Source organism: Vicugna pacos, chromosome 17 (genome assembly GCF_048564905.1).
Source record: "Vicugna pacos chromosome 17, VicPac4, whole genome shotgun sequence".
Lineage (NCBI taxonomy): Eukaryota > Metazoa > Chordata > Mammalia > Artiodactyla > Camelidae > Vicugna > Vicugna pacos.
The window spans coordinates 22,648,492-22,675,241 of NC_133003.1; the positions used below are offsets into that span (position 1 = coordinate 22,648,492).

At 55.5% G+C, this 26,750-nt stretch overlaps 2 protein-coding genes across 20 annotated transcripts in view; one reads left to right on the forward strand and one right to left on the reverse strand.

Moving 5' to 3' along the window:
* Positions 1-253: 253 nt before the first annotated feature.
* Positions 254-10,292, reverse strand: C17H3orf18 (chromosome 17 C3orf18 homolog). 10 transcript variants are annotated; one of them, XM_031686501.2, is made up of 5 exons: positions 10,054-10,292; positions 6,653-6,907; positions 3,729-3,754; positions 3,057-3,204; positions 254-1,870 (listed from the first exon to the last, which is right to left on the reverse strand). In XM_031686501.2, exons 1-5 carry the CDS (start codon positions 10,225-10,227, stop codon positions 1,790-1,792), a joined length of 684 nt encoding a protein of 227 aa, XP_031542361.1. In that variant the 5' UTR covers positions 10,228-10,292; the 3' UTR covers positions 254-1,789. The 10 variants fall into 10 exon arrangements, with proteins under 10 accessions (XP_031542361.1, XP_015091029.1, XP_072797446.1 ...); XM_015235543.3 differs by having other exon boundaries at positions 6,653-6,903; positions 10,054-10,247; XM_072941345.1 differs by having other exon boundaries at positions 9,985-10,185.
* The window catches only part of HEMK1 (HemK methyltransferase 1, mitochondrial release factors N(5)-glutamine), a 32,945-nt gene continuing 16,423 nt past the window's right edge, over positions 10,229-26,750 (forward strand). For 3 of the 10 annotated variants that reach the window (XM_072941335.1, XM_072941338.1, XM_072941336.1), the window contains exons 1-11: positions 10,229-10,433; positions 11,437-11,804; positions 12,093-12,184; positions 12,499-12,592; positions 16,764-16,898; positions 17,220-17,284; positions 17,546-17,595; positions 18,551-18,659; positions 19,447-19,542; positions 19,709-19,822; positions 21,870-21,960. In XM_072941335.1, coding sequence (XP_072797436.1) covers positions 11,595-11,804; positions 12,093-12,184; positions 12,499-12,592; positions 16,764-16,898; positions 17,220-17,284; positions 17,546-17,595; positions 18,551-18,659; positions 19,447-19,542; positions 19,709-19,822; positions 21,870-21,960 — 1,056 coding nt within the window. In that variant the 5' untranslated portion in view covers positions 10,229-10,433; positions 11,437-11,594. Of the gene's footprint in view, positions 10,434-11,436; positions 11,805-12,092; positions 12,185-12,498; positions 12,593-16,763; positions 16,899-17,219; positions 17,285-17,545; positions 17,596-18,550; positions 18,660-19,446; positions 19,543-19,708; positions 19,823-19,976; positions 20,393-21,869; positions 21,961-26,750 lie in introns of those variants that run through there. The other 7 variants (XM_072941339.1, XM_072941337.1, XM_072941341.1 and 4 more) reach the window with 7 other exon arrangements.

A 26,750-nucleotide genomic window follows, 5' to 3' on the forward strand; every position in this document is an offset into this window, starting at 1 on the left:
CCTGTCCACTCGGCCTCTCCACCCAAGCGGATGGCAGGCATGTGACTCCATTCCACAGTTGAGGCACGAGGCCCCAGAGCAGCCTTGAACTCTGGACCAGAGGCGTTTCACCCAAATGAACAAGAAAGCCAACTCGGCTGCCACCTCATAGCTGGAATCCAAGCGGCCACACCTAGGTCCCCCACAGCCCCTCACCCATCCTGCCCCTCCTGGGGTTTCACACCCGGAGTGTCACAAGCTCACACTCTTTTTGTGTAAACATCTTAATTACATCTTTAATGCTCTTACATGGAGATGCTGTGAGTTAAATTACAGCTTCTGTGCATCCTAAATTACCCGCAGCCCTCCAGTTGGCTCAAGTGCTAACGTATTTATAGCATCTAGAGGAGGAATCAATCCAGAACCTTCCCCACGCAGGCCTCCTCGGACCTCACATCCTGACACGTGGTATTTGCCCAACAGAAGTTTTGTACATGCCACCCTCGTGTCCCCTCCAACCAGCAGAGGACAGTGAGGGCGGCGAGGCTGGGCCTGGAGGGCGTGCGGCTGTGCATGCTCACATGCGCATGCGTGCCCAGCGGAGAAAAAGTGCTCAGTGCCTGGGGTCTGGCTTGGCCTAGTACCTTGTCCAGATGCCTCAGAATGGTAGAATTCCTGAGGGGCCTGGGGTGGGCGGACAATGGGTAGGTGGGCTGTGCGCTCAAAAGACAGACTAGGTCTCCTAGGTCTGTATCCCCACCAGGTTTCAGGCAGTCAGAATTCCCCCTGCTAGCCCGCAGCCTGCGGCCACTGCCCTTAGACCAATAGCCTCTCCCCTCAACCCCAGATCACCAACATAACCAAGACAGGGAACCATTTCAGAAGCAGGTTACCTGGCATTTAGAGCCCAGTGAGGAGACGCAGTGGGCAGTGGACCCTCGCCTTTGCTTTCCTCTCCCTTCTGTCCCTGAACACTGAAGGCAGACAAGGTGGCCTACTTAGTGCTCTTCTATACACCATGGTGTGGGGGTCAGCTTGGAGTGTGGAGCTATGCAGAGGTCTCCATCCTGGCCCCTGTGCTGGGACAGGTGCAAATCCACATGTGGGCACATCTGCACACATCTATGAAGCCTCCCAGCAGGTCTGGCATGGCATCCCTCCACACCTGCTCCCCAACCTCCCTCCCCCTCAGCTCCCATCCTAGCTTGGGCCCAGCCAGTAGCTGGCTGCCAGGGAAGGGTGTCTGGAAGACCTCATGGCCCCTCTGTAACATGGATGGACCCTGCATAGGAGCAGCCCTCCTCCTGGCATCCTTGCCCGCTGGGCATTCAGCTCTATCCCTAAGCCTCTCCCAGGGTGCCACCACACCGTCCCCAAGACCTGGCTGGTTGCCTCTCCCCACCCAAGAGGAGGCTCCAGATTGCAAAGATGGGTCTTGCCTTGACAGAAGGGAAACCCCCGACTCTCTTTCCCTTCCATTCCCAACCCATGTCTCCTCCATTTCCTCCACATTAGAGGAACAGACTCTGATGTGAGGGGTCTGGAAAGGGAACAAGGCAGCCAGCAATGGCTCTTCACCTCCCTGACATGAGGGATGCTCTCCATGCCAGGCCCCTCAGATCAGAGGACATCAGTGGCCATAGGCCCAGCCTGGCCAGGGGCCTCTCTTGGAGCATGGAAAGTTAGCAGGTGGGGCCTCAAAACAGCTGTGGCCTTGGCAGGGCAGGTCCTGAGAGTAGGCCTTAATGATCTCGGAGTAGGCAGCTCTGTGGGCACTGTGGCAGGTGTCTTCATCAGAGGTCCAGGCCACTCACGCATGGATGGCGTTGGCTACGTCGGTGAACACCAGCCGGCTGGGCCTCTGCATCAGGCCCTGAGAAGGGAGAGTGGTCTGCAGAGAGATAGTCAGGGACATCAGGGACCTTGACCAAGGCCATGCACTCTCTGGCCCAGGCACCTCCACCTTCTGGTGGATGGACCAGCGCTTGGAAATCTATGCCTTTTGCCTGGAACATCCTCTCACAAGCTCAGCTATGAAATTGGATCTGGCTCAGGTAACTCCTCCCCGACAGCCATCCCCAGCCTGTGCAGCAGCCTCAGCCTGCTGCAGCACTTACCCTGTGGGCCCAGGGCCATGGAGGGGCTCACCTCTGTACCTCAAGCCCCAAAGCCCCAGCACAGGGGCTGGCACAAGGGAAGTGCACAGGAGACAGCTGTCAAATGGTCAGTAGGCCCACGTTCTGGGTGGACCAAGGTTCTCAGCCCAATTTCCTGACCATCCCAAGCAGGGAATGTATCCTAATCTGGATGACACAGGACTGGTAGAAAAACCAAGGGATCTCCGGACTCCCAGCCCAATTCTGCCTCTGTGGGGTCAAGGCAAGGAAGGATGCAAAGGGCATCATGGGTCGGGGGAGACCAAGCCTCCTCATGGTGCTCTGGCCCCTGGGGACTTCAGGGACTGGTGGCAAGTGGCCAGGCAGCTCAGTGACTCTGGCAAGATAACAGCACAGGTACCTGACCCTTTGGACGTGGGAGGTGAATCTGTCTGGGGGCTCCACCTGACGGGGGTCTGCCAGTTACTAGGAACCCACCAGTCTACTCAGAGGTGCCACTGCCCCAGAGTCTGACCCCAATCACAACACACTCAGGACTGGGATCTCAGGAAGCAGAGGAACCCAGGGTCTAAGCCCCCCAACAGTCTCTCCCATCAGTCCTCTCCTGCTTTCCCCCTAGTTTGAGGGGGCGTACCAGGGGCAAGAATCAGGATTTTCATTTGTAAATGAGAAAATGAGGCTCAAAGAAGCCAATGGGGCTTCGAAGATCACTAGGCTATCAGTGGCAGAGCCACGCTGGATCCCAGAACTGCCCCAGTCTGGCCTTATGCAGTCAGCCTGTCGTGGCCATAAAGCAATTCTACCAGTTTCTAAACAAGCCTGGCTAAATCCCTATACCCAACAGCTGCCACCTGACAACATGGCAGGTGCTAGAAAACTGCATGAGAAAGGAGGGAGGGTGGGGGCAGAAGAGCCATGAACAGCCTGCGGGCTGGGTTGGGGAGCCTGCTCAGTGCCCACCTTGCCCTGCACGACCTGCACAGCTGCAGCGGCCTGCACGGAGGCAGCGTCCCGCCCGTGCTCCAGCAGCTCTTGCTCCAGTTCATCTTGCTCCTCCGTGGGGTCGAAATTGTACATGGGCATGAGCTGGTGTCGTAGCTTCTCCAGCCTAGGGGTGGGGGCAGAGGCTGCTGGGGGCAGGGCAGGCCCTTCCCCTCCCCCCAGCCCCCCAGCCCCTGCCTGCTGACCAGCTGACACCACTACATTTAGGACCCGAAGATTTCCCTTGGGATTGAATGAAAGACATTTTTGCCCCTATCGAACTGGTTCTACCCCTCAGATGGGTGGCCTGGGAGGGATATTTACCCACTCCCGGAACCAGGTGGGGCCATGGGCCACAGAGTTATCATTTGTAGGGGCCGTGGGGATGCCTAGGCCACGGCCTTGTGGGGTCCACAGCTCCTGAGGGGCTTGGGTGGGGAAAGGGGAGTCAGGGCAGCAGGTCAAGGGTGGCTCAGCCCTCCCCGAGGGAAAGAGATCACTCCCAACCCCAAGTGGGCAGAAGGGGCACTGACTCCCTGACAACAGAGGGGCCCTCATGATGGGAGGACTCTCCTTTCCCACCCGCGTCCCCTGGAGTCCAGCCCAGCATTGCCCATGGATTGGAGTCTTGGATGGCACCTGGGGAGTTACCTCTTCTTCTTCCTGATGTACAAAACCTGCAAGAGAAGAGGCAGCATCAAATGGCCAGGAAAGGAGGCCCTGGTTAACCCAGCAGTCCCTCGGGACTGGGGACATGCTAAGGCTGATGAATGGGACATCTCTAGGTCCCCATGTCCTCAGGGACCCCATCCCAGAGACACATAAACCCCACATCCACACTTCCATTTGATGTTTATTAGATGCCAACAGTGCCTGGACTCAGATGTGGGCAGCGTTCCAGCCTGGGAAGAGCACACAGTTAGGCCTGGCTCACTAATACTGACTGCAGCTCCAGCCACTCACTGCGTGCCTCGGACTCCTCGGGGATGAAGTTGGGGTAAGGGGAGACTTCAGCACACCCCCTCTTCTCAACTGTCCCCAGGCCCAAATTTCTTTCTCATGTATGGCCAAAAAGAACAGGGGCCAGGCAGTGGCCAGGCTCTGCAAGGCAAGGCTGTGGGCCCAGTTCCTGGGATTTTCATGGGAGTCTGATGGCCCTCAGTGGACAGGGGCCGAGGAGGCAGGACACCAGCCCAGACCAAACTTCAGAATCCTGATGCTGGAGGAACCTAGAAAGGCCCCTAAGTCCTAAGCCCCCATTGTATAGACTTGAAGATAAGGCCTAGGCAGCCTGAGAAAACATCCAAGATCCAAGAGCTCCAGGCTGGAGCAGGAAATCCTGGTACAAAGCACTAAGGGGAGGGAGGCAGGGGGTTAATCACGGTGACCACATGAGCAGGGACTCCAGGGACCTCTGCCACCATGCTCATCCCTAAACTGGTGGTTTTTGACTACCAGTAGCATGACCACCTCTGCCTGGGGAAAAGCTATGTCCCTAGACTCTGTCCCAAACCCCCACTCTGTGGCCCATTCACAGCTTGAATCTGGTTTGTTTCCTGGCTGGCCCACAGCTCCTCCTGCCGCTCACACCTGAGGGACCCCAAAGGTAAAAGAAACCGAGGTGCCTCCTGTTTCCCCACCCGCTCCAGGACATCACATGTGGGCGTGCCTCTTGCTCTCCTGCGGGTGGGATGCAACAGGAGCTCCAGGTTTCTGGCCCAGCCCCTGCCTGCCCTGAACCAGCGGCTGCAGGCCCAGCACCCTGTACTCCCTCCCTTCTCAGCCGTGCCCCAACCTTTCCTCCCTGCCTTGCAGCCCAGTGATGCAGAAGGACCTTCAAGAGAGGCCAGAACATTTATCCAGTCTACACACCTTAGCTTTGCTGCTCCCTCTGCCCCAACTACTAACATCCACCCCACATGCCTTCCTTTTCAAATCTTCCCCACCCCTCACTGTCCAGCTGCAGCCCCACCTCCTCCAGGAAGCCCTCCCTGACTGTTCCACCTATGTGTGAGGCATAAAGCTTGGCACTGATTTACTCCTCCTCCTGGCTCCTTGAGTGACTCCTCCTCGTGGCTCAGGATTGGCATGAGGGGAGAGGAAGTAGTACTCAAGGAACGTCTCTGGACCTGTCCTACAGTGCCCAAAGGCTGTTGCCTACCCTCCACTGCCTTTGCCCCATAATCTCCCTGCTGCTCTGATTTTGGTGATAAGGCCATCCATTGTGGCCCTCCGAATGTTCCTCCAGGATGAAGAGTAAGGAAGTCTTCCCAAGTTCCTGGGACAAAATCTTTGGCCAAGAGTGACAAGGGCAGATTTGAGACCCTTCTTTGCTTCTGAGGTTAGGGTATCTCTGCCTGCTTAACCACCACATGGGTGCCAAACACTGGTGCTGTGCCTTGTCCCTGCCCCAGGAGACTACCCAGTCCCCCACTTCACTCCGTGTGTTGCATCCCGGCTCTGCCTGCTGGCCAGCAGTTATTCCCTGGCAGCGATCCGGAGCCTGCAGGGATCACCATATGGTGACCCTGGTTTATCAGCAGCTCCAGCCAGGCCATGGATGGACCATCCATTGCCCTGTTTATCAGAGAAACATGCCCCTGAGCCTAAGGCCAGCCGTCAGAGCCTGTGAGGGGCAGCGGGCAGAATGCAAGTGCACCGCAGGTGCACTTCCACCCTCCCTGGTCTCAGCCTACACAATCTCCACTGGTCCCTCAGTGACATTCTGAATGTCCAGGTATCATCTTAAGGGAAGAGCCCATATCTTCAGAGGCAGATTCCAGATCTGGGAGCATCACATCCACTCTCAGGGACATCCACAGACCTCACCCCAGCTCACCTCTGTCCTAGTCTGCCCAACTCTGTCCTTCTCATGACACTGGGGCCAGGCCTCCACTGTGAAAAATTAGCTTTAATGTTGTCCCCTCAGCTGTCCCAGACCACTCAGCCTAGGAAGCACCCCCCCGCAATTCCCCAACCCAGTCCCTATGGGCTTTCCTTGGCATCCCTGGTTTTATCTATCTCCCACTCCTTGTAAGAACCACAGAGCAGGACCTTGCCCCCCTAGTCCCTGGGGTCCCGGAGGTTTCACCCAGGGCAAGTGCTTAGTAAATAATTGCCAAGTAAATGAATGAATGAACACTGCCAGCAGCCTGCCATGCCTGGAGCTTCCCATCTGGACTCCACAGACCACAATCTATCCCAATCGCCCTCTGGCCTCTACTTTTATTCCACCCCCACACTCACTTGCCTCACTGTCTGGCTTGCTGCTCACAGAACCTTCTGCCTACATCCAAACTTTTGCCCATCAGGACCCTGCCTCCACCTGGAACACCCTCCTTCATGACCCAGCTCAGAACACCATATATATCCCTCAGAACCTTCTCCAGTTCTTCCAATTGGAGGCAGCCTCTCTGGTCTCTGGACTCCAATAAGCAAATCCCCACAGAAGGGGAAGATTGGACTATCACTAACAGACAACTATGTTCTGATTAGACTCTCTAAAATCTAAACACTGACCACCCTCTGCCAACTGAAGGCCATCTGGGCCAGAACCAGCCTGCCCCAGCTCTCACCATGGCCACAGCCAGGCCAATCACTGTGATGATCCCAAAAGATAGAAGCATTGTGCCCACGCCGGCTGTGCCACCAGTCACATCAGGGATTCTGGTGTCATTAAAGCTGGTGGCTTCTGGGCTGAGGGTGGTGGTCTCAGAAGCTGGCCCATCTGTGGCAGGCTCCAGGTCAGGCTCAGAGGTGGGTGGGCGGCTGCTGAACCAGCCCCTAGCAGACGGGATCCTGGAGTCCATGCTGACACTGAGAGGGCCTGGCTGAGAGACAGCCTATGGTCGGTCAACCTGCCCACTCACTTCTGACATCAGGAGTGTCCCAGCCTGTGGCCCCCACTACCCATGTAGGTGGTCACGTCATTGGATAAAGGGAGCTCCCTGCCTCCCTGGGTGCTGGAAAGAAAAGAATAAAAAACATGAGGCTGAGGATGGGACTCCGTGGTGAGGTGAAGTCCCCTAAGTTCTTAAGACACAGGAGAAACAGAAGTTTGAGGGCAAGGGCAAATTCAGGGGACATCAGGACATGTGTTTTCTATATCCATGGGTCCCCTGTGGATCTAGGAACCTGAAATGAAGCCCTGCCCCCTCTTTGTGGGTAAGAGGATCATAGTGATCACACTTGGAAGATGTGAAAGGTAGTGGAGAGGTTTGAAAGAAAAAGTCACTCCCCACTCCCCATGTTCCCATCTCTCACTCTCTGCACCCCACATCCCTCACCTCCTGTCTGGAGAAAAAAATTCTGCAGCTTTTTCCTTTCCTAGTGGGAAACACTTGCCCAAGAGTCAGACACGCCTGTCTTTGAACTCCAGTTCAGCCACTTAACTGACCCTAGAGAAGTCACTCCCACCCCTCAGTGTCTCAGTTTTCCTGAGTCTAAGGTGGAGATATTAAGAGCATCTCCCACACAGAAAAGGTAAGAGAGTCACTGAAATGTCAGAATGAACCAGCCCCTAGAAAAGACTTGGCTCAGCACAAACTTCGACCACAGTAAGCAGCCAATAAATGTTAGATCTTCTACCCCTGGGCAACCCAGTTGCAAAAGGGGAGCCACAGAAGCCCTTGAACCCAGCCTGCTGTGTGGTCCAGCCTGTACTTGGAGTTGGGGCAGGGACAGGTGTGGTGAGACCAGAAGACAGGAAGGAGAGAGAGGCTAAGGTCAGGTCCTCTGGCAGGGCTTCTCTGTAGGCTCTTGGGGTAACTGAACCCCCTAGAGCTAGGGGCTGTCAAGGACTAGGAGAAAATCAAGGGGAGCATATCTTCAGAGGGAAAGATGGAACTTCCACTCTGAAATGCCTTCTCTTCCCCTTCCCTCCTCCCTTGGGAGCAGAGGGTGGGAGATGCACCCAGTCCAGGGTGTGACTTAGGCCTTCCCAGGCCAAAGGGCCCTAGGCAAGCAACGGGGAAGAGGTCCCAGCCAAACTGCAGAAGGGCAGGCCTAGGGAGAGGAGGGATGCACAGCTCGTGGCTGCATGAACATCTCGGTGCGCCAGCTCATGGGTATACGTGGGGTGCCTCCCTGTATAGGTGCATGGGTGTGTGAGGTGTGCACACAACCACGATGGCCTCTTAGGAAGGAGCAAGGCTGGCACAGGGATACGTGATGGCAGAGGCTCGTTGTCCCTCTCTGTCCTTTTCCTCCAGCTACACTGGGCACGTCAAGAAACCCAGGTTCTTTCTTGGCTCTGTCACTGACCCCAGATGTGACCTTGGGCTAGACCCTTAGCATTTGCTCTGGGGCTCTGTTTACTCCTCCCTTCAAACGAGAGAAAGGGCTCATCACTGCTGGGGACTGCCTCACAGTCCAAAGGACAAGTGAAGGAAACCAGGGAGAAAGGGGTGGGAACCACGACCTCCAAGAACCCAAGAACTGGCAAACCATTCTCCACCAGGTTCATCAGTCCTCCCTGCCCCAATCCCCATCCCCACCTCCGCGACTCTGATTCCTCCATTCTTGCACAGAAGTGGTGACCTCAGCACTTACTTAATCCTCTCTGGGGCGCCGAGCTCAGCCGAAGACGCTAGGAGTGGTGGCGACCCGCAGGATGCCAGGGCGGGATGGGGGGAACTCCCCAGGCCCAGGGTGGGAGGCGACAGATCCGACACAAGGTCCGCCCTCCCTGGGTGGACCTCCCTGGGCTGGGCCCGCGACGTCGCACCGCCCGCAAGCCGAGAGCGCCTGCTCTGCCAGCCTGGCCCGGGACTGGCAGGGCTGGGACTCACCGTGGGGGTGGGGTCGAGGCCAGCAGCCTCGCGGGTCTTCCAAGCTCCTGCTCCTCTCCTCCCTGGCCGCTCCGCGCCCCCGGCCCCGGATTGGCTGTCAGGCCCAGAGACCGCCCTGCATTGGCCCGCTTGCCTGCCGCTCGGATCTGGCTCTGCCCCCAACAGGAGCCGGAGCCCGGTGGCTGTTCTTGGAGACCACCCCCCACTCCTCACGGCATATGCCGGAGTCCCGCCGGGGATGATGTGGGGCCAGGCCCTTCGTAAGCGCCAGAACTCCGGCCTCCTGCTAGCCCTAGCTCCACCTCCTCCAGGATAGACTCCCGCTCCCCAAATGCAGGTGGACGCAGGTTTGGGGAGAACACTAGACTGGAAGTCTTTGAGCCTGCGTCGAACTCTGGCTCGACCCACCACTAGCTTTGTGACCTAGAGCAAGATGCTTCTGTCCCCATGGATCTCAGCTTCCAGCTTAGATTAGCTCTGGTATAAGGGCTCTTAATAAACGACACCCACTCCGGGACAGAAATGGAGCATCTTAAGAGAAGTTGGGGGCGGGATGGTATAATGACTGGAGTGATATATTGGTCACCTGGACCCAGGCAAGCCTACATACACCCCTCTATACAAAGCGTAATCATCTCTGGGGAGGAGCCTTCAGATACCTTCTAATAATCCTCAGGTTTTCAAAGACGCTTATGGGGATCACCCGAATAGCTTGTTAACAAATACAGACCCTCCAGTCTGGGACGGATCCCGGGAAACTGTATGTTTAATAGTAGTTTAGTTAACAGTGATTTAGTTAATAGATTCGAGGGCAAAGGGGTAGCATTAGCAGGCCACACTTCGCGGGACACTATCATGACTTTTAAAGGAGCAACTGAGGCTCACAGAGTTGCACCTGGACAAAGTCTCCCGACGAATCAGACTTCAAACCATGGTCTACTACTTCCAGTTTCGATCTCCCTGCTCCAAACCTAAACGGGAGCTGAAGGGTCAAGAGCGACCCTGATGTCCAGTCACCAACCACCTGGACCTCAAGTCCTGGACGCTGGGTCCCTCCCCCCAAATTGGTACCCACCCCCCACCGTGGGACCCGCCCCAGTGCGGCCCTCTCGACATACAGACTACGTTAGGCCACGCCGCTGGGTCTCGCGGCTGTTGATACGCCTGGATTTGAGCTGGCTACACACCTCCCCATCCGGGTACCCAGAACGCCGTCTCGGAGAAGCCACCGCAGGCTGGAGCCCTATCCATGCTGTGACTTTCAGGAAGACTGTCCGTTCAGAGCCCTCGGGGAGCAACCCTAGACACAACACACACTTTCCCACCCGTGGGCCTGCAGGCATAGTGGGCGTGGCGTTCATGTCCTCCCTCACCCGCCCGTTGGGGCTTCCGAGGTGGAACGCAGCGGCTCTAGGAACCCTGGAGCTGGGTGACGGGATCTGCCCGAGCCCTTGCTCAGCTGCGCCGATCCCGGAAGCGGGGCGTCGGAAGGAGCTCATCGCGGCCCACGCACGTCCGGGAAACGAGCCCGCGGCAATCTCTTTAGTCGAGTGAGGTAACGCTTCAGGCAAGTATGAGGAACACACTCGAGACCCCCCCTTTCCCCGTGTGCAATTGGAAAAATAGGCCTGGGGAGAGGCGACCTCGCCTGTGTCAACGATACTGTGCGACACTGAGGGAAACTGCACCCCTGACTTCGGGCCTCTCGAGGCAGCACTCTGGTGGACAGAGCCGTCTCTGGAGTGCGAAGGACTTGGGTCTTGCCTGGGACAGTTCCTAGTTGGTGACCTTGGGCAAGTTACTTTCCTCTCGGAGTCTCCTTTTCTTCTCTGCTTGTCCCTGAAGATGTGGCACCACCTAGCAGGTGTTCAGTAAAGGCTAGTTTGAACCAAGCTTGGTCTCTGTGAAAGGAAAGGAGACCACTGATTTAAAATCTTCAGTTAAATTTGTGATAAATATAAAATTAACAAAAATTGTCAGTTTTTAGGTGGCATTTTTGGCTAATGTTTAGAATTACGGGTTAAATGGTGGGGGAGGGGATTTCCAGCATATAAATCAATGACAGTACGTGCAAAATGTCCGAAGCAAAGCTCCCAAGCAAAGGCAGTCTCCTCCCCTTGGTAGTATTGTTAAGAGCGTGCAACATTGAGTCCCTCTGTGTTGAGCTGGCTTCTAGGTCCTTGACATTCATTGACTGATGCACTGCTTGCCATGGAGCTGATGTTATTTTCCCCATTTCAAGGATGAGGAAACTGAAACTCAGAAATAATGACTTTCCCAAAGTCACACCTGCTGGGTTAAGTAGATCTGTCTAACCCCCAAGCCTGGGCCCTGATCCACACTGGCCCATTTATTAATAGGGACTGAGCTATGGGTTCAGATCACTTCAGCCAAAGATGTGAAGAAAACATCACTGGCCAAGATGAGAAGAATGAAATAGATGGGTGAGGGGCTAAAATGGAGTCAAGGAGGTAACAGAGCAAGAGCATGCCCTTTCTCAGGCAACAGGTCAGAGAAGGGTGAGTCATACAAGGCTCAGCTACTCTCCCGGTTCTCCTTCCCTATTCCAGGGTGACAGCCACATCTGAGGACCAGAGCCATGTTGAGGAGCCAGAGCCTGTGACTTCTCCATCTACACCCAGCTGGGGCCAGTCACCATCCTCAGCAGCTGACATCACAAGAAGGACTTGGGGACCTTGAGGAGTGCTCAAGGGATCCTTGGGACAGAATGCTGAGGGCCCTCCTGTCTGGCCTAGGGTGGAGGGGAGGCATTTGGGGCTGCACCTTCACCTCATGGCGGCCTCATCTGCCTCTGGCTAGGTTGTTGAATGTCACAGAGCTGGTCAACCACTGGACAGCAGTCTTTGAGAAAAGGGGTATCCCTGAGGCCCGGGAATCCAGTGAGTACATCGTGGCTCATGTCCTTGGAGCCAAAACAGTTAAGTGCAGTGTTGTCAAGAGGACAGGAAGTAGGAGGAGGGAGGACCCTGGGGAAGAGACATCTAGGCTTTTTCACTCCAATGACAGTGCTGAGCTGAGGATGATGGGGTTTTTCTGAAGGAGTGTCTTGGGCAGATACTTATTCATTCATCCAAGAAACTTACAGTGTGTGCCAGGCACTAGGGGTTCAGGGATGACCAAGGTGGCTAGTGTTGGACCCACTGGCATTGTCCACAAAAGAAACCTGGATCAGGGGAGCCAGCCACTCACATTCTCTGTGGGGCAGTTTCAGAGCCTGAGGCCAGAACTTTGGACCCAGCCCCTGACACCTTGGCAGCTACAGTATATCCAGGAGCTGAGTAGCTACCGATTGCAAAGGTGAGCACCCATGAGCCAAACTTGAGGGCTCTGTGTAGGGAGCAGGGTCCAGCTCCCTTCGGCCCCACCAAGTCCATGGTCAGGGAGGAAGAAAGAGTCCAAGGACTAAGGAGGTGATGGGATGAGGGAGTGACAAGAGAGGGGTCATGGTAGTAAATAGGAAGAAGGGAGGGAGGGAAGGCCTTGGCTAGGAGTTCTTGGGCACAGGAGACATGACTCTACCCAATACCTTTGGCCACAGTATCCCTCAACCCAGACATAGTCCTGTTGGTCCAGGCTCTGGCATTGATGATACCCTTCTGCCCCCTCTGCAGGATGCCTGTGCAGTACATCCTTGGTGAGTGGGACTTTCAGGGGCTCAGTCTGAAGATGGTGCCCCCAGTATTCATCCCTCGGCCGGAAACAGAGGTTAGTGTGCCTCCAGGACAGGGCAGGATGGGAATGAAGGGGGTTTAAGGCACCTGTCTTGTCCCAGACTTCCTCCAGGGGGCGCTGGGGCCCCATGGCTGCTATCTTTTAGAGGCAGTGCCCTTCCTGGCTGGCTGGGTAGGTGGGGCCAAGAGGAAAGACGTCTCCTGCTGGCCTCCTTGACTGTCCTCATATCTCAAGCTACTGTCCCAGTCCCTAGGCTGGCAGTGGCTCAGGGTGCCCCAGTTAGTGCTGCCCACCAAGTGCTCAGCCTGTTCTTGTCATTTCCCCAGGAGCTGTCCAGTGGGCCCCTGGCCTACCCAGCCCCGGGAAATAAGTGCCCACCTCTTCCTCAGGAGGCATGGACAAAGTGAAGAGGGCTCCAGCTGGACATCTGGAAAGCTGATACAGCTTTGTGACCTCGAGTAGTCACTGCCCCCTCTGGGCCCAGATGATGAGAGGGTTGGGCCTCCAAACCAGGGAATTGTTGGGATCTTTTTACCTTTTACACCCACTATCTAGTCAAGTAATCTCCTGTGTCTCTCAAATTACTAGGATTGGAAAGTGTGTGGTCCCAGCATGCTATCTCTAGGTGAGGCACCCTGATCCTGGGAGAGATGCTTTCTGTGGCCCTTTCTGGGCTTCTTCCTGACCTTGGAGGTGGCAGAGCTGGGAGCCAGTGAGAGCAGAGCAGGTAGAGGGATATGTGGGTGGGGCTGGTGGGCAAGCCAGAGGGCACCAGTTTCTGAGAAGGGATGTTTCTAGAAAGGCACACACATTCCTGGGAAAGATCAGGCCTCATCCACCTGCCCCAGCCAGGGACCCAGAGCCCCTCCTCACTTTCCGAGCCTCTCTTCCTCAGCCAAGAAACCCTCTGACCCCACCTGCTCCTGTACATCATGTGTTTGGGAGGCCAAGTCCTCACTGTACTGCCAGTGTCAGGGCAGAGACGGTAGGGAGTCTGAGACCTTGCTGAAGTCACAGGGCTGCCAAGGCAGGGAGCATGGGGGCAGCACTTGGACATCCTGACTTCTGGATCAGGGCCCCATACCTCACATGGGGCTGCCCCATCTCAGATTGGATGAGCTGGGATGAGTGCAGAGACCCAGAGCAGGATATGGCCTGCAACCTGCAGGTTTTTGGGAGGTCAGCCCGTGGCTCCCCCAAGCATATGACCTCTGGCCAGGAGGTCACTCAGTCTCTCCTGAGGCTGCCAAGAGTCAGGGCATGGGAGGGAAGCTACCCTGATGACCTTTGTGTCCCCTCAGAGCTGACCTGGCACCAACCATGTGTTTCAGGGTACTGAATGTTGGGTGTGGACTTCCGGCTCCCATGTGGGGGCCCCGCTTTCCTGGGTGGGTCTGGGCCAGGAGAACAGCTCTGCTGCAGGGGGTTGAGGGGAGGAGGGAGGCTGCGGTTGGAGGCTAGATCCTTGCCTCACTGTACAGACATTTCTCAGAACTTGCCAGATTTGCCCCAGTGTGAAGCCGCATTGGGGGGGTGCTTTACCAGGAACTTGAGAGGACGTGGCCTGTGGCAGGGAGTGGGGAGAATGAGTGCAGGGGAAGGACCAAGTTGCCTGCATTCTCTCCATCCATTGTAGGGTGGTTTCTGATGATGAGTGCAAAATTCTAAAATGCAAAGTTGTAGGTGGCATGTGGCCTGACGAGTTGGATTTTCCCTGAGGGTGGGAAGGTGCCTCAGTCCCTGGCTTGGCAGTGTGAGCCATTGTCACCCAGCTTGGTGAGGTGAGGCTCTGTGCCCTATCTGTGATTAGCTTGAGAGAGGCAATGCCAGTTTCCTGGGGCTGCCCGTCAGGAGTGTGATCCTAATGAAGGCGCTCATGGCACTCATGTCCTGCTGAGGCCTTGGGCTGACTTCTTGAGGGCTGTGGAGTCCTGTTGAGGCAGTGGCTCCAGGCAGAGCCAACAGCGGCCTGCTCTCTGCCTTCTTCCCACCTGCCCCTCTGCCCCCACCCCACTGTGCTCTTCTCTTGTTCACCTGGATGTGGTGCCTTGGGCCTGTGACCAGCCTGGCTTTCAGCCTCCCCAAGGAACCTACCTACTTTAGGCTGAGGAGGTTCTTTACTAGGCAAGCAAGAGAGTTTCTGAACTTGCTGGGAGTGATCTCCACCCCTACCCACCCCCAGGTGATCCCATAGCCAAGATGATCCCCTCATGGTCTGGAATGTCAGAGAGAGACAAGAGGGCACTGATGACAGTGGGAGCCCAGTCTCAGCTTCACACCCTACCCAGGTAGTCATTCACATATATGATGTGTGCCTCTCAGATCGAGGTGTCTCTGTGAGGTGGCTGGCCAGTGTGGTTGGCTGAGGGGTCATTCTCCAGCCAGGGTAGATCTGTCTGTGGCCAGGAAACCAAGGGAAGCTCATGCTCCTGACAAGTCTCAGCTGTCCATTTGGCCACTCAGTATGTGACCTCACCACTGAGACCACAGACACTCGGCCACAGCCCTCGACTGCTCACTCTGTGCCGGTCCCAGTGCTGTGGGCCCAGCTCGCTGCTGGCATCCTAAGTCTCCATAGTGCCTGGTATAGGGCCAGTGGGAGTGAGTGATGGAAAGCCCTCTCTGACTGGAGACAGACTGTTTGGTGCAGAAGGGGCTTGGAATAGGAAGGGTTAGACCCACTGATCAAGTTCTACCTGCCTTGGACTTGCTACCTTTGGGGACAGGTGAGCTTTACTCCTGGTTGGCGTGCCTGGAAGGATGAAATACTTCTGGGGACTTAGCACTGAGGAGCTTATGTGGAAAATGGGTTTGAGTGATCTAGAGCCCTCTGCTCTGTTGGGCCCTAACTGTTGACATTGAGAGCTTGAGGGGACCTGGAGGTCTGAGACTCAGAGGGTAGCTTCCCGTGGCCACTGAACTGAGTGAGAGTTGGCCCAGCACTTGAGAAGTAGCCAAACCTAGAGGCCCCTCTGTGGGCCAAGCCCTGCTCATGTGGGACACACCGTGATGGGTTAGGTCCCTAGTCTTCCCATCATGGAGCCTTCAGTCTGGCGGGAGAGGCAGACCCCATCCTAGATGTTAGGCACATAGTGAAGAAAGACCCTGGTGGGGGTTGAGGAAGCCTTTCTGAAGAATGTAGACCTATTTCAGATGAGGGAAACGCTTACTTGCTGACCCCTCCCATCATTCCCTGAGTCAGCCCTGCCTGGAATCCCAGGAGTCCCCAGCCTCCCCAGAACCTCTCCTGCTCTATCCAAAGGGGCACCTTTGAGAAGGGACCACACTGCCCTTTCCCTGCTCCATGCCTGGCTACTTGGGCCCCTACTGTATTGCTGTTTAGAAACATTTTGGCCATTGGGCAGCATCTCTCCACCCTCACCTCCACCCTATAATGGCTTCCATGCACAGTCTGCAGGTGGCAGATGGATAGGTGAGACTTGAAACTCTGTTGTTTGTAAACAGCGTCTGAAAGTATCCCTCTGCCACCAAGGCAGGTACGGTGCAGTTAGGCACCTCCCTCCATGTGCGCCCACTTACCCGCTGCCCTATGTATACCATAGCCCACTTCAGATATAGGACTCAGGTGGGACTGTGTCATTCCCCATCCCTCCATGGAGGGAATTCTCCATCCTTTCAGCCTAGGAGCTTCTCTGGGGAGGCTATGAGGAAGCTAGGGACACAATGACCCCTGATTCTTGGCCACCATGAGCTGCAGGCCAGGCTCCAGGCGGGGCCTTAACCTCTGGGCCTTACTTTCCTTATGGACTGGTTGTGAGGATCTAACAGATTAGTATAGGGGAAGCTCTGGAAGCAGGGCCAGGAGAGGAGGTGGCCAGGGACCATCTTAGCACTGCTTTGAGCACAAAACGAGAAGATATCTCTGAAGGGATTAGCGAGGGCTTACTGACCACTTACCATGTATCAAGCCTGAAATCAATGCTTCATGAATGTGGTTCTGTTTAAACTACCCCCATCCCCTGTGAGGTGGGTTATCCACAACTGTGCTCAAGTTTACAGATGGGGAAGTGGAGGCACGGAGAGACAGTGACCCACCTATGGCCTCAGCTGACATGAAGTTCAGTCTGGCTTTAGCCACCTCCCTTCTATATTCACAAAGGGGCTAACCATGCTTCGGCTCTGTGCCAAGACCTGCAGGGGCTAGGTCAGCACCAGCTCTGATCCAGATCTCTCTACCTTGTAGGAACTGGTTGAATGGGTGCTGGAAGAGGTGACCCAAAGATCCCGTGTGGTGAGAGCCCAAGGTGGCCCCCTCATCCTGGAGGTGGGCTGTGGATCAGGAGCCATCTCCCTCAGCCTGCTGAGCAAGCTCCCCCAGGTGAGCCCCCTGTGCATCCCTCCCCCACCCTGGGTAGACTGTGACTGGCACTTACTGTCCTTCCTGCTGATGTCTCCCCAACCCATCTCTGCTAGAAGCCCTTGAGGGGGAATGACTGGAAGTAGGAGGAAGACAGAGCTCTTAGAGGTCACAGATTCCAGCTCCCATCCCCTTCTATCTGGCCTAACCCTGGCCACAGAGAGGAAAAAGCTATTGATAATTTCCTTCCTCTTCTAGTAGGGAATTGGAGGAGGGCTCTGGTCCCAAGGCCTGGCTTCTCCAAGCACCCTGCCTCCCATGTACCCTTTGTTCTTGGGGCAGAGCCAAGTCATTGCTGTGGACAAGGGAGAAGCTGCCATCTGCCTGGCCAATGAGAATGCTCACAGGTAGGTGGTCTTGGAGATAGAGGGTCAGGCTGGGGGAAGTCAGACTTAGGGGCCTGATCTGAACCCCTATGCAAGTATCAAACCCAGCACTGTCCACACCCAAGAAGGAGGAGGCAATTGGGGTGGCCTGGCATGGGTCCCACAGGGTTACAAATGAACAGTGGGAACCAGGTATATTGCTGATCCACGAAGGGTTTATTCTTCTAGTCAAGAGTAGGAGTCGACCCCACCATACTCACTTTTACTTTCCTATCTCTCCAGGCTTCAGTTGCAGGACAGGATTCGGATCATCCCCCTCGATGTGACCTTAGGTACCTTCCTCACCCATCTTCCCTGGGTGGGGATCCTGGGTACAGGTGCTGCTGGATGGATGAGGCACTCTGCAGTGGTAGAGGGAGGGCTTCCCCAGCCTTCCTCGCTCTCTCACACGCATGCGCACGTGCACACACACACACACACACACACACACACACACACACACACACGTGGGGTATCTCAGACTAGTCCTTGCTGAGGACAGGCAAGTCCCTATTGCCTCCTAGGCTGACCTGACCCATGAAGAGATCAGCCTCAGTGTCTTCCTTACCTTCCATATCCCCGTACCTAGGGCTTGTTGTCAAGAGATAAGCAGAAGCTCAAGAGAAAGCCTTTGGGACCAGGATACTTGAGTGTCCCCCTGCCCCTGTCAGGCCCCAGCACAACACAACTTGGGCTCTGCCTTTACAGAGTGTCCTTGGGGGCCCTGGCACCAGTTCTGGTCCCATCACTTGTCCACAGGATCCTTGAGTTCGTGTGCCCCCTCCATGGAGTGTACAGCTGGTATAGCACTTGGCTCAGGATGGGACCGGTAGACAAAGTCACCAGGAATCAATTGAGGCCAGGCCTGCCCTCCATACACTTAGTCCGTGTTGGCTATGAGGTGGAGTGGCAAGGCCACTGGGGCTGCAGAGGACAGAGGCTCTTGCTTTGCGCAGGCAATCAGAGATGGCTGCCGCAAGGTGGCACTTGAGTTGAGTCTTGCTTATTGAGGAGATTTTTAACAGGAAGAAGAGAGGGCAGGGACGCTCCAGGGGGAGAACCGCCATGTCACAGCATACACATTCCCAGCCAGGCTGCTGACTGGGGACCCTGGGCAGTAATCTGTAAGTCTAGTTTATCGGGTTCAGCGATAGGCTTGGAAAGAGGGATTACCCAAGGGACATGGTGGTGCCTGGAGCTACCACCCTTTACCTCCCATTCTCTGCTGTTTGTTCCCCTTGACCACAGAGGACAGCTGGGCACATCTTCTACCCTGGGGCCCCGTGGACCTGATCGTCAGCAACCCTCCCTATGTCTTCCACCGGGACATGGAGCAGCTGGCCCCTGAGATCCTCAGGTGTGTGGTAGACCAGGGAGGCCAGGCCTGAGAAGGTCTAGTGGGATGGATCTGTCCTGGAGGACCACACCAGGGGGATAGGGAGATTAGGGGGCTGAAAGGGGCAATGGTGTTGAAAGAGAGGCTCACTCTGGAACCCACGGACCTATTTGGGTTCAGCTTCTACCTTCCCACTTAAGACCACTGAACCCCTCGCACCTCAGTTTCCTGCCTCTGAAAAGGGAGTGGTAGAGCTTTGCAGGGCCATGGAGAGGACTCAGTGATGACTAAAATATCAGACGTGGTGTACAGTACTTAGAAGGTGCTCGGATGGGTGCATCATTTTCCAGAAGACTGAGGCCAAGAGGGTCTTGTTCAAACTCGTGTGGGGGCTTAGCAGGAAAGCTGGGACTAAGACTCTACTCCAGGCTTTGCACTGAGCCATCCTGCTCTCAGAGGCTGAGAATCAGGGGCTGGCTTCCCCTTTGCTGGCTCTCAGGAGTAGTCAGGGCCAGCTCTAGGCCTCCCCAGGCCAAGAATAGGAACATCTTTGTTGTGGGGAGGCCCTCATGCCCTGGACGTTGTCATTCTTTACGGATCACTGAGCACTCCCAGCACTGCCTGGTGGGAGGCTGCCTATAAGAGGTAGGGGAATTGGAGCTGCCATCATTTGGGGGCTCCCCCTCTGGGTCCTCAGACTCTCCTTTCAGCCTAGAGCGTGAGTTCCATAGAGCCCTCTTTGTGGAAGCCCTGCTCAGCTTCTCCACAGCCATCCCAGGCCCTCACCTCCCACCGTTTTCCCCTTCAGCTATGAAGACCCAGTAGCCCTGGATGGTGGCGAGGAGGGCATGGACATCATTTCCCACATCCTGGCCCTGGCACCTCGACTCCTGAAGGACTCTGGGTATGGATGGGGTGTCTCCTGGGTCTAACCTCAGCAGCCTCTCCCTCCCAGTATGTACTGGGCCTGCCCTGGCCATCATTCTACCTCTACTCCTCCCAGCTCAGGCAACCCAGAAGTGCAGGTCCAGCACTGCCCAGTTGAGCTGACCCATTTCTCCCCCATATAGAAGCATCTTCTTAGAAGTGGACCCAAGACACCCAGAGCTCGTTGGCAGCTGGCTTCAGAGCCGGCCAGACCTGTTCCTCGATCTCGTGACTGTGCGCCGGGATTTCTGTGGGAGGTGAGGCTCTACCCCACCCCCAGCTCCCACAGCCACACTGGTCCTTCTGCTCTGACTATTCCAGCTCTGGCTGTGGGGCAAGTGTGCGGTTCCCACACCCAGCTCATTCCCCAGGGCCCAGACAGTGACTGCCCCCTTGTCTCTGTCTCCTTAGGCCCCGGTTCCTGCATATCCAGAGGTCTAGGCCACAGCGTGGTTGCCCTGCAGATGCCTGGCCAGTGCCCCAGCCTCCCAGAGTGGCTGGCTGACACTTCTACCTGGAATGCTACTTTAAGGGAGGTGGGTGGTGCCTTCCAGAACCTCAGATGCTTGCAGCACTTCCTGTGGCTCTGTGATTCCCCATGTTCTACATTTCTAGGAGATTTGAGGGTAGAAGCAAGGGCAGGGATGTCCTTCCTGGGGCAGCCAAAAGCAAGGGTACCCACAGTCCAGCTTAGGAGCTGAGCAGACCCAGGTTCCCAATCTGGTTCTATCACATCAGTGTGGCAAAGGCAGGTTGCTCAGTGTCTCTGTGGGTGGAGTTGCTCTGGGGATGTTGAGAGATACAGCCAATAAAGTAGCAAGAGACCAGCAAGTGGTGACCTAATGTTTTGTTATTGTGGTTTGTGGGTCCCCTGACCCTTTGCCCCTAGGCAGTGCTGGGGTAAGAGCTTCCTTCTGCCCCAGCGGGCCTGGCTGTCAGGCCCCACCTGGTGGGGGTGTGGGGTGCAGTGTGGAGAAGGTCACTTGTGCTCCTCCTGGCCTCAGATGCCAGGGCACTTGGCACTGAGCTCCTGTCTCCCAGGGGTTGGCTTAGCCTTCCAGTGCCCCAGGTGCACTAAAGCACACTCCCTTGACTGGGTCTAGACTCAGCACAGTAATTGCATCTGAGCTTGAGCTTGGGGGTGGCTGCCTACTTTCTGGTGGGGAGGGGGCTGAGGGGTCTTGCTGCACAGTTCTGGGGTCACGTGTCCACATTCATTTAACAGGAGGGGGTGAGCAGGGCTTGTTTTACTTTTTATTCCCATAGTTTTTAGCTAAAATGTTCCTTCTAAGTCAGCCTTGGGGTTTCTGATATCCCATCTATCCCTGGTTGGGGCTGGGGAGAGTGAGAAGCTGAGGTGGTGAGCACAAGGTTGACCTCCACCCCAGCTCTGGTTGACAGACTTGTGGCTGCCAGGAGGCCTGAAGGCCCAGCCCTTCTGTCCACAGTGGCAGGAGACCTCCAGGTTGGCAGGTGCTGATGTTAGCCTGCATCAGAGTGGGTCCTGAGAAACACAGTGGACCAGGCTGGTGCATTCTTTTGTATTCCCCTCTCCCATTCCTCCAACCTGTCACTTTCAAGGGCCTGACCTGGTGGTGCAGTGGCCAGAGGCAGTGTGGTCCAGTGGGCAGCATCCTCTGATGGAGCCAGGATGCTGGTTTCCAGGGCTGTGTTTTACAGTGGGACCTTGGCAGCTCCCTTCCCTGTGAGAGGTTGGCTCCAAGGTCAGTGCAAGGTAGCAGCCTCATTTTACTCTCAGTCAGTCAGTTGAAGGGTGTAGCTGGTATCTGAGTGCCCACTCCCGAGGCATGGACTCCACAAGAGGAGACATGGCCTGCCTGAGGTCACATAGTGGGAGGAAGTCCAATGGAGATGGAAAGTTAGGTCCCTGCCCTGGGGGGGTCTGTATTGCTGGAGTTATACCTGGCCTGAGCGACTCCTCCGCTGTGGTTAGGGGTTGCGTTTGCCTTAGCAGAGGCCACACTGCAGCCCAAGGGCCCCAGTATCCTGCTTCTTGCCCAGCCCTAGCTGCATGGACCCTAAACTGCCTCTAGCTTCCTTTGAGGAGGAGCCAGGGACTTATCCTCATGGCTGCTCCAGAAGGACCTGGAAGGACGGGATGGGACACAGCAGGGCGAGATGCCTGGCTTTCTGAGCCCCCATATACTCTCAGACCTTTGCCTGCCTCACCAGTGTTGCCCTTTCTCTCCTCCTACCTGTGCCCTTTGACTATTGATGCTGTCTTCAGCGGCATCTCAGGGCAGTTGCCTTGACCTAGCAGTCTCTTACCTTCTTGTCCCACAGCCTGGGCCACTCCTCAACCAGTGATGGCTTCCCTGATGGTCTAACCCTCCTGGCCTCAGGCTCATTACTGAGGAAGAACCTTGGCAAGCATGTGAGTATCACAGCCCAAGAGAGTGATGATGGGAAGTGACAGTATAGGGGCAGCTGGGGACACTGAAACAGGAGCCACCCTTGGGACACCTTCCTTCTATAGGGCTTGACTCCCCTGGGGAAGAGGTTCAGGCCAAGTGGACCGGCAGGGTGGGTCTTCAAGCCTGCAGCCATGGGTTGACTGGGACTTGGACATTGAGCTCCAGTGTTGGAGCCACACCAGCCTGGATGCAGATCCTGACATCTGCCCCTCGCTAGATGTGACCTTGGGTGGATGACTTCACCTCCCTCAGCCTTGGCTTCCAAATCTGAGAAATGGTATCAAGCGCTTTATCTTAATATGATTGCCAGGAGTCCATGGGTTGCACCTTTCATGGGGCACTATGAGTACCTCCATTGCCTGCCTTGGAGGGCAGACACAGGGAGGGCTCTGTACTCTCATGCTTTTCTTGTGCTTGGCACCAACACAAGGCAGACAGACACAGCAGTCTGGAAAGGAGGAAAGGCAGGGGTTTGAGTCTTGGGCTCTTGACTTCTCTCTGCCCTCTGGAAATGGAGCCACTAAGGGGCTGGTAGCTTGGCAGCCAGATCTCCCCTTAGTCCCTCCTCTCCCTCCTCACCAGGACCTGAGTGCCCTGAGGTCCAAGCCAGAGTAACCAGTGCCTCTAGCATAGGGAAAACCAGTCTCACTCACCCTATCTCCTCCGTTCTCCTGGTGCCAGCGCCAGAGATGAGCTGCCTCCTTTAGCATGTGTTGTGGAGCCCTAGAGACAGAACAGCAGGAGGACGTGGGGCTGATGGTGGAATCTAGGTTCTGCAGGCACCTGAGGTCTTGAGGGATGTGCCTGCTACTTGCCCAGCCTCCTTTGAGCACAGGCAAAGGGGTAGGAGTCCCTGATGACTGTACTCTGGAAGAGCAATTCCCTCCCCTCTTCTGATAGTAGAGGAAACTGAGACTTTGCCTCACAGTTGGATGCTTTTCCCAGCTGCCATGGCTCTCTCCATGGGTCCTGTCTAGCTCCTTTATTGAAATGTGCCTTTTCTTCTCTCCCCTATTCCACCTGGACCCTGGGCCATTAACTTCTGTCAGTCCCCCGCTTAAGCCCTTGGGTAGCTCCCCATGACCTGAGTGTGATCTCTGTGTCCTGCAGAGTCCAGGTCTGAAGAGGTGGGATGGCTATGAGAAGGGCCCTGGGGAGCCCTCCCAAAGCCCTGTCAGTGCTCTGAGCAAGCGTCCATCAGAACAAAGTGTTCCACTGCTGATTGGCTTTGAGAATTGCTTTAACCTATTCGGGCCAGCATGACCCTCCCTATTCACTTTGGGATTCTTTTTTCCACTGCTCTGGACTCCAGCCTCCCTATAGAGCTCTCCATTCCCCACACACCCCTCCTTCCCCTTGCCCCAGCAGTTCGTTCATCAGGAATGCCTTTGCCTACCACTTCCAGTCCAAGATTATTCTTTTCTTCAAGTCCCAACAGAAATGCTGTCTCCTCTGGAACACCCACTCTGACCTCTGTGTTCTCCCTTCTACCGGTACCAGTGACATTCTACCCCATGCGTTTGGAACCTTTCTGTGTCTGTCTCATCTCTGGGGTCCCATATGGATCTAGCATACTGCAAGCTCAGTGAATGTCCACCAGTAAGCCTATAGTATGTGCATTTTCTAGAATGGAGCTGGAATTTCCCATGTGGCTCACATCTGACCTGACAGCAGCTCTCACATATTCTGGGCAGCAGAGAGAGGAAGCTCTGAGGGCCTAGCCTCCCACCCGAGCCAGGCAGCTGTTTGGGTTGAGCCATAGCCACTAGGAGGGCTCAAGTGCACCTGATCTCTGCACAGTGGCCACGCCAGGAGTACAGGCTGTCCTTGGCGGGAGCAGGGGCGGGCGCCAGGTTTCCTGGAGCTCTGGGGCCCAGCCAGAGTGTTGGCCAGAACAGCAGTCTGATCCCCGCCTCATGACCCCTCGGTTCTGGGACAGGCCGTCTGGGCAGGGATTGAGACTGTCAAAGCAACCCTCCCCCTCCTGTGGTCGGCAGGATGATAGCCCCAAAGATACCCACATCTTAATCCCCCAAACCTATGAGTGTGTTACCTTACATGGCAAAAGGAACTTTGCAGATTTGATTAAGTTAAGGATCTTGAGATGGAATGATTATCCTGGAATATTCAGGTGGACTCAGTGTAATCACAGGGGAAAAGGCGAGGAAATGGATTCTCCCCAAGAGCCTCAAGAAAGAATGCCATCTTGCCAAGACCTTGATTTTAACCTGGTAAAACTGATTTTGGATTTCTGACTTCCAGAACTGTAAGATGATATATTTGTGTTGTTTTAAAACACTGAATTTGTGGTTGTTATAGCAGCAATTAGAAACTAATACAGATTTTGGTACCCAAAATGAAGTGCTGCTCTAACAAGTACCTAGAAATGGAAGTAGCTTTGCAATTGAAATTTAGAAATGGGAAAAGACTGAAAATTTTTGAGGTGCATGATAGACTGCCTTGAATGCTTTTCCTCTGAGCAGTGAGGTGGCCAGGGGTGGGGGTTGCGAACCCTCTACAATCTGGGGACCTGAGCTGCCCAGGCCCCCTGTCCACCTGCCCAGGGTGGGCCCCAGAGAGTCTGGCCCGGGCACTGGGAGTGGGAGGAGAATGGGACTGAGATTGGGGAAGAGATAGCAAAGCTGGCCTCCGTGGCCCATATCCATTGGCATGAGGACCACCTATGTATGCTCTCAGAGACTGGATCTGAGCCTGTTCCTGGCTTCCTTGGAGTCATGTGGTTGGCCCAGCATGCCTTGAGTATGTAAGGATGAGCAGAGGGTGAGTAGGTACCATGTCTGTGAAATGAGTGCAGTAGCCCCTGACTAGGAGCAGAAAAGCAGCTCTGGCCAACACTCCCCCCTCCATGTAAGCCTTGGAGATTTGGCTCCTTCCAGTCACCAGGCAGTGCCCAGCTCCTGCTATAGGTGTGGGCTGGGCTGTGTGGCTGGAATAGAATTTAGTCATTCCTGGGATTCTCAGCCTCATGGTCCCCAAAGCTGAAGTGGCTAATTGGAACCCTCGACTCTGCCTGTCCACGCCTGGACCAGGACCTCACTCCAGATGAATGAGGGACACTCAGTGGCTCTGGAGGCACCATCCCACCTGGCCAAGGTCTGGGGCTCCTGAAGCCACAGCCCCAACTCAGGAGCCACATGGAGAGCTACTGGGGGGCCAGACATGGGCTGACGTGCCTCATGCTGGGTCTGAGAACTGAGAATCTGGGCGATGGACAGTCTGGACACCTGAGTTCAAGGGTCAGCTTAAGTCCCCTGATATGCTTTGGATGAAGCCAAGAAGGCCTGTTTGTATTGGCAGGGGTAAATTGTAGCAAGACACATGTCCAATCCCTGATTCCCTCTCTCTTAAACAGAGAAGAAAGGGGCTAACTCAAGATCATATAGCACTTGTCTCCTGACTCCTGATGCAGTGCCCTCAGCCCCCATTGCTTCCAAGGGCTCTTGGTCATTTAATTGGGTGGCTTGTGTGGCTGTTTTATATGGCTCTTCACGTAGCTCTGGGATGCACAAATTGTGGCTCATAAAGTCCTCAGGGCCAAACGGCTGATGTCAGCTCCATTAGCCCAACTGCACCAATGGGTGTGTGGACAGATCTGGGTCCCATCTGAAGCCTTGGTAGTAGTTGTGAGGAAAGTGGGATTTCCCCCAAGTAAACGGGTCCTGCTCTGAGGGAACTGGTAATGCACTGCTGAAAGGACCTTTAGGCATCTTTGGCCTTGTAATCAGGAATCAGATGTGTAAGAGCTTCAAATTCTGGGACCACTCCACTTCCGAGACACACTCCCCTCAACCATCCTATAGGAAAATGGTCAAGATAGGCCAGTTTGACAGTTCACAGAGTAGGAGAGGCAAAGGGAGCTTACCTCAGCCTCACTGGGAGCCCTAGACTGAGCTGGCCTCCACTTGGCCCCGGCCATGGCTGAGGATTCAAGGTGAGGTGGCTCAGACCAGCTCTGCCCCAGGGAAGGCAGGCCTGGCCTGGTGGCCTCTTTCCAGAGGCTGGGGTCTCTCCCAGAGACTCTGCCTCTCAGAGCTGGGGATGCCACCATATTGCCCCTTGTACTGAATCTGTCGCCCTCTCCTGGGACATGAGTTTGGGGGAGTGGAAAGATCAGATCTCCTACCTTGCTGAGCCCAGGGAGCGGATTGTTGGGGCTTGAGGCACCCACAAAGATCCCTGTGTGTAGATGAGAATATTAATAAGGCTCAGCAGGCCTGGGCTGGGGCTTGAACCCAAGTCTCTTCTTTGGCTCCCAGCCTCCAGCCTTACATCAGCTGCAGACCCCGACCCTGCCTTGCTTTCCAAGAGTGGTCCTGCCTGCCAGGAGAGGCAGCCAAAGCCCTTTGCCATTCCTGGAAGTCAGTGTGAAGCCAAGCTGTGTGGGCAAGCAGAGTAAACCCAAGCTAGAGCTGCCTGGGCCTTGCTTGCCCTTGGACCTTGCAGCTGAGCGAAGTATCCGACCAGTGCTCCCTGGGCCTTCCTCCTCCTCCATCTCCTTGCCGTCATTTCTTGAGCTCCTGCTGGGCGATGGGCCCCAAGCAGCTGCTTTGCATTTATTAGTTTTAATCATGCTACCTCACACACTGGGTTTTTAATCATCTTCATGATGAGGAAACCAAGGCTCAGCAGGGTGCAGGTCACACAGCTGGACTGGAAGGGAGGCTGAGGCTGCTTTTGCTGCCCATTTGACTGTCAGAGACACTGAGGCCAGCATAGCTAGATCCTGGGC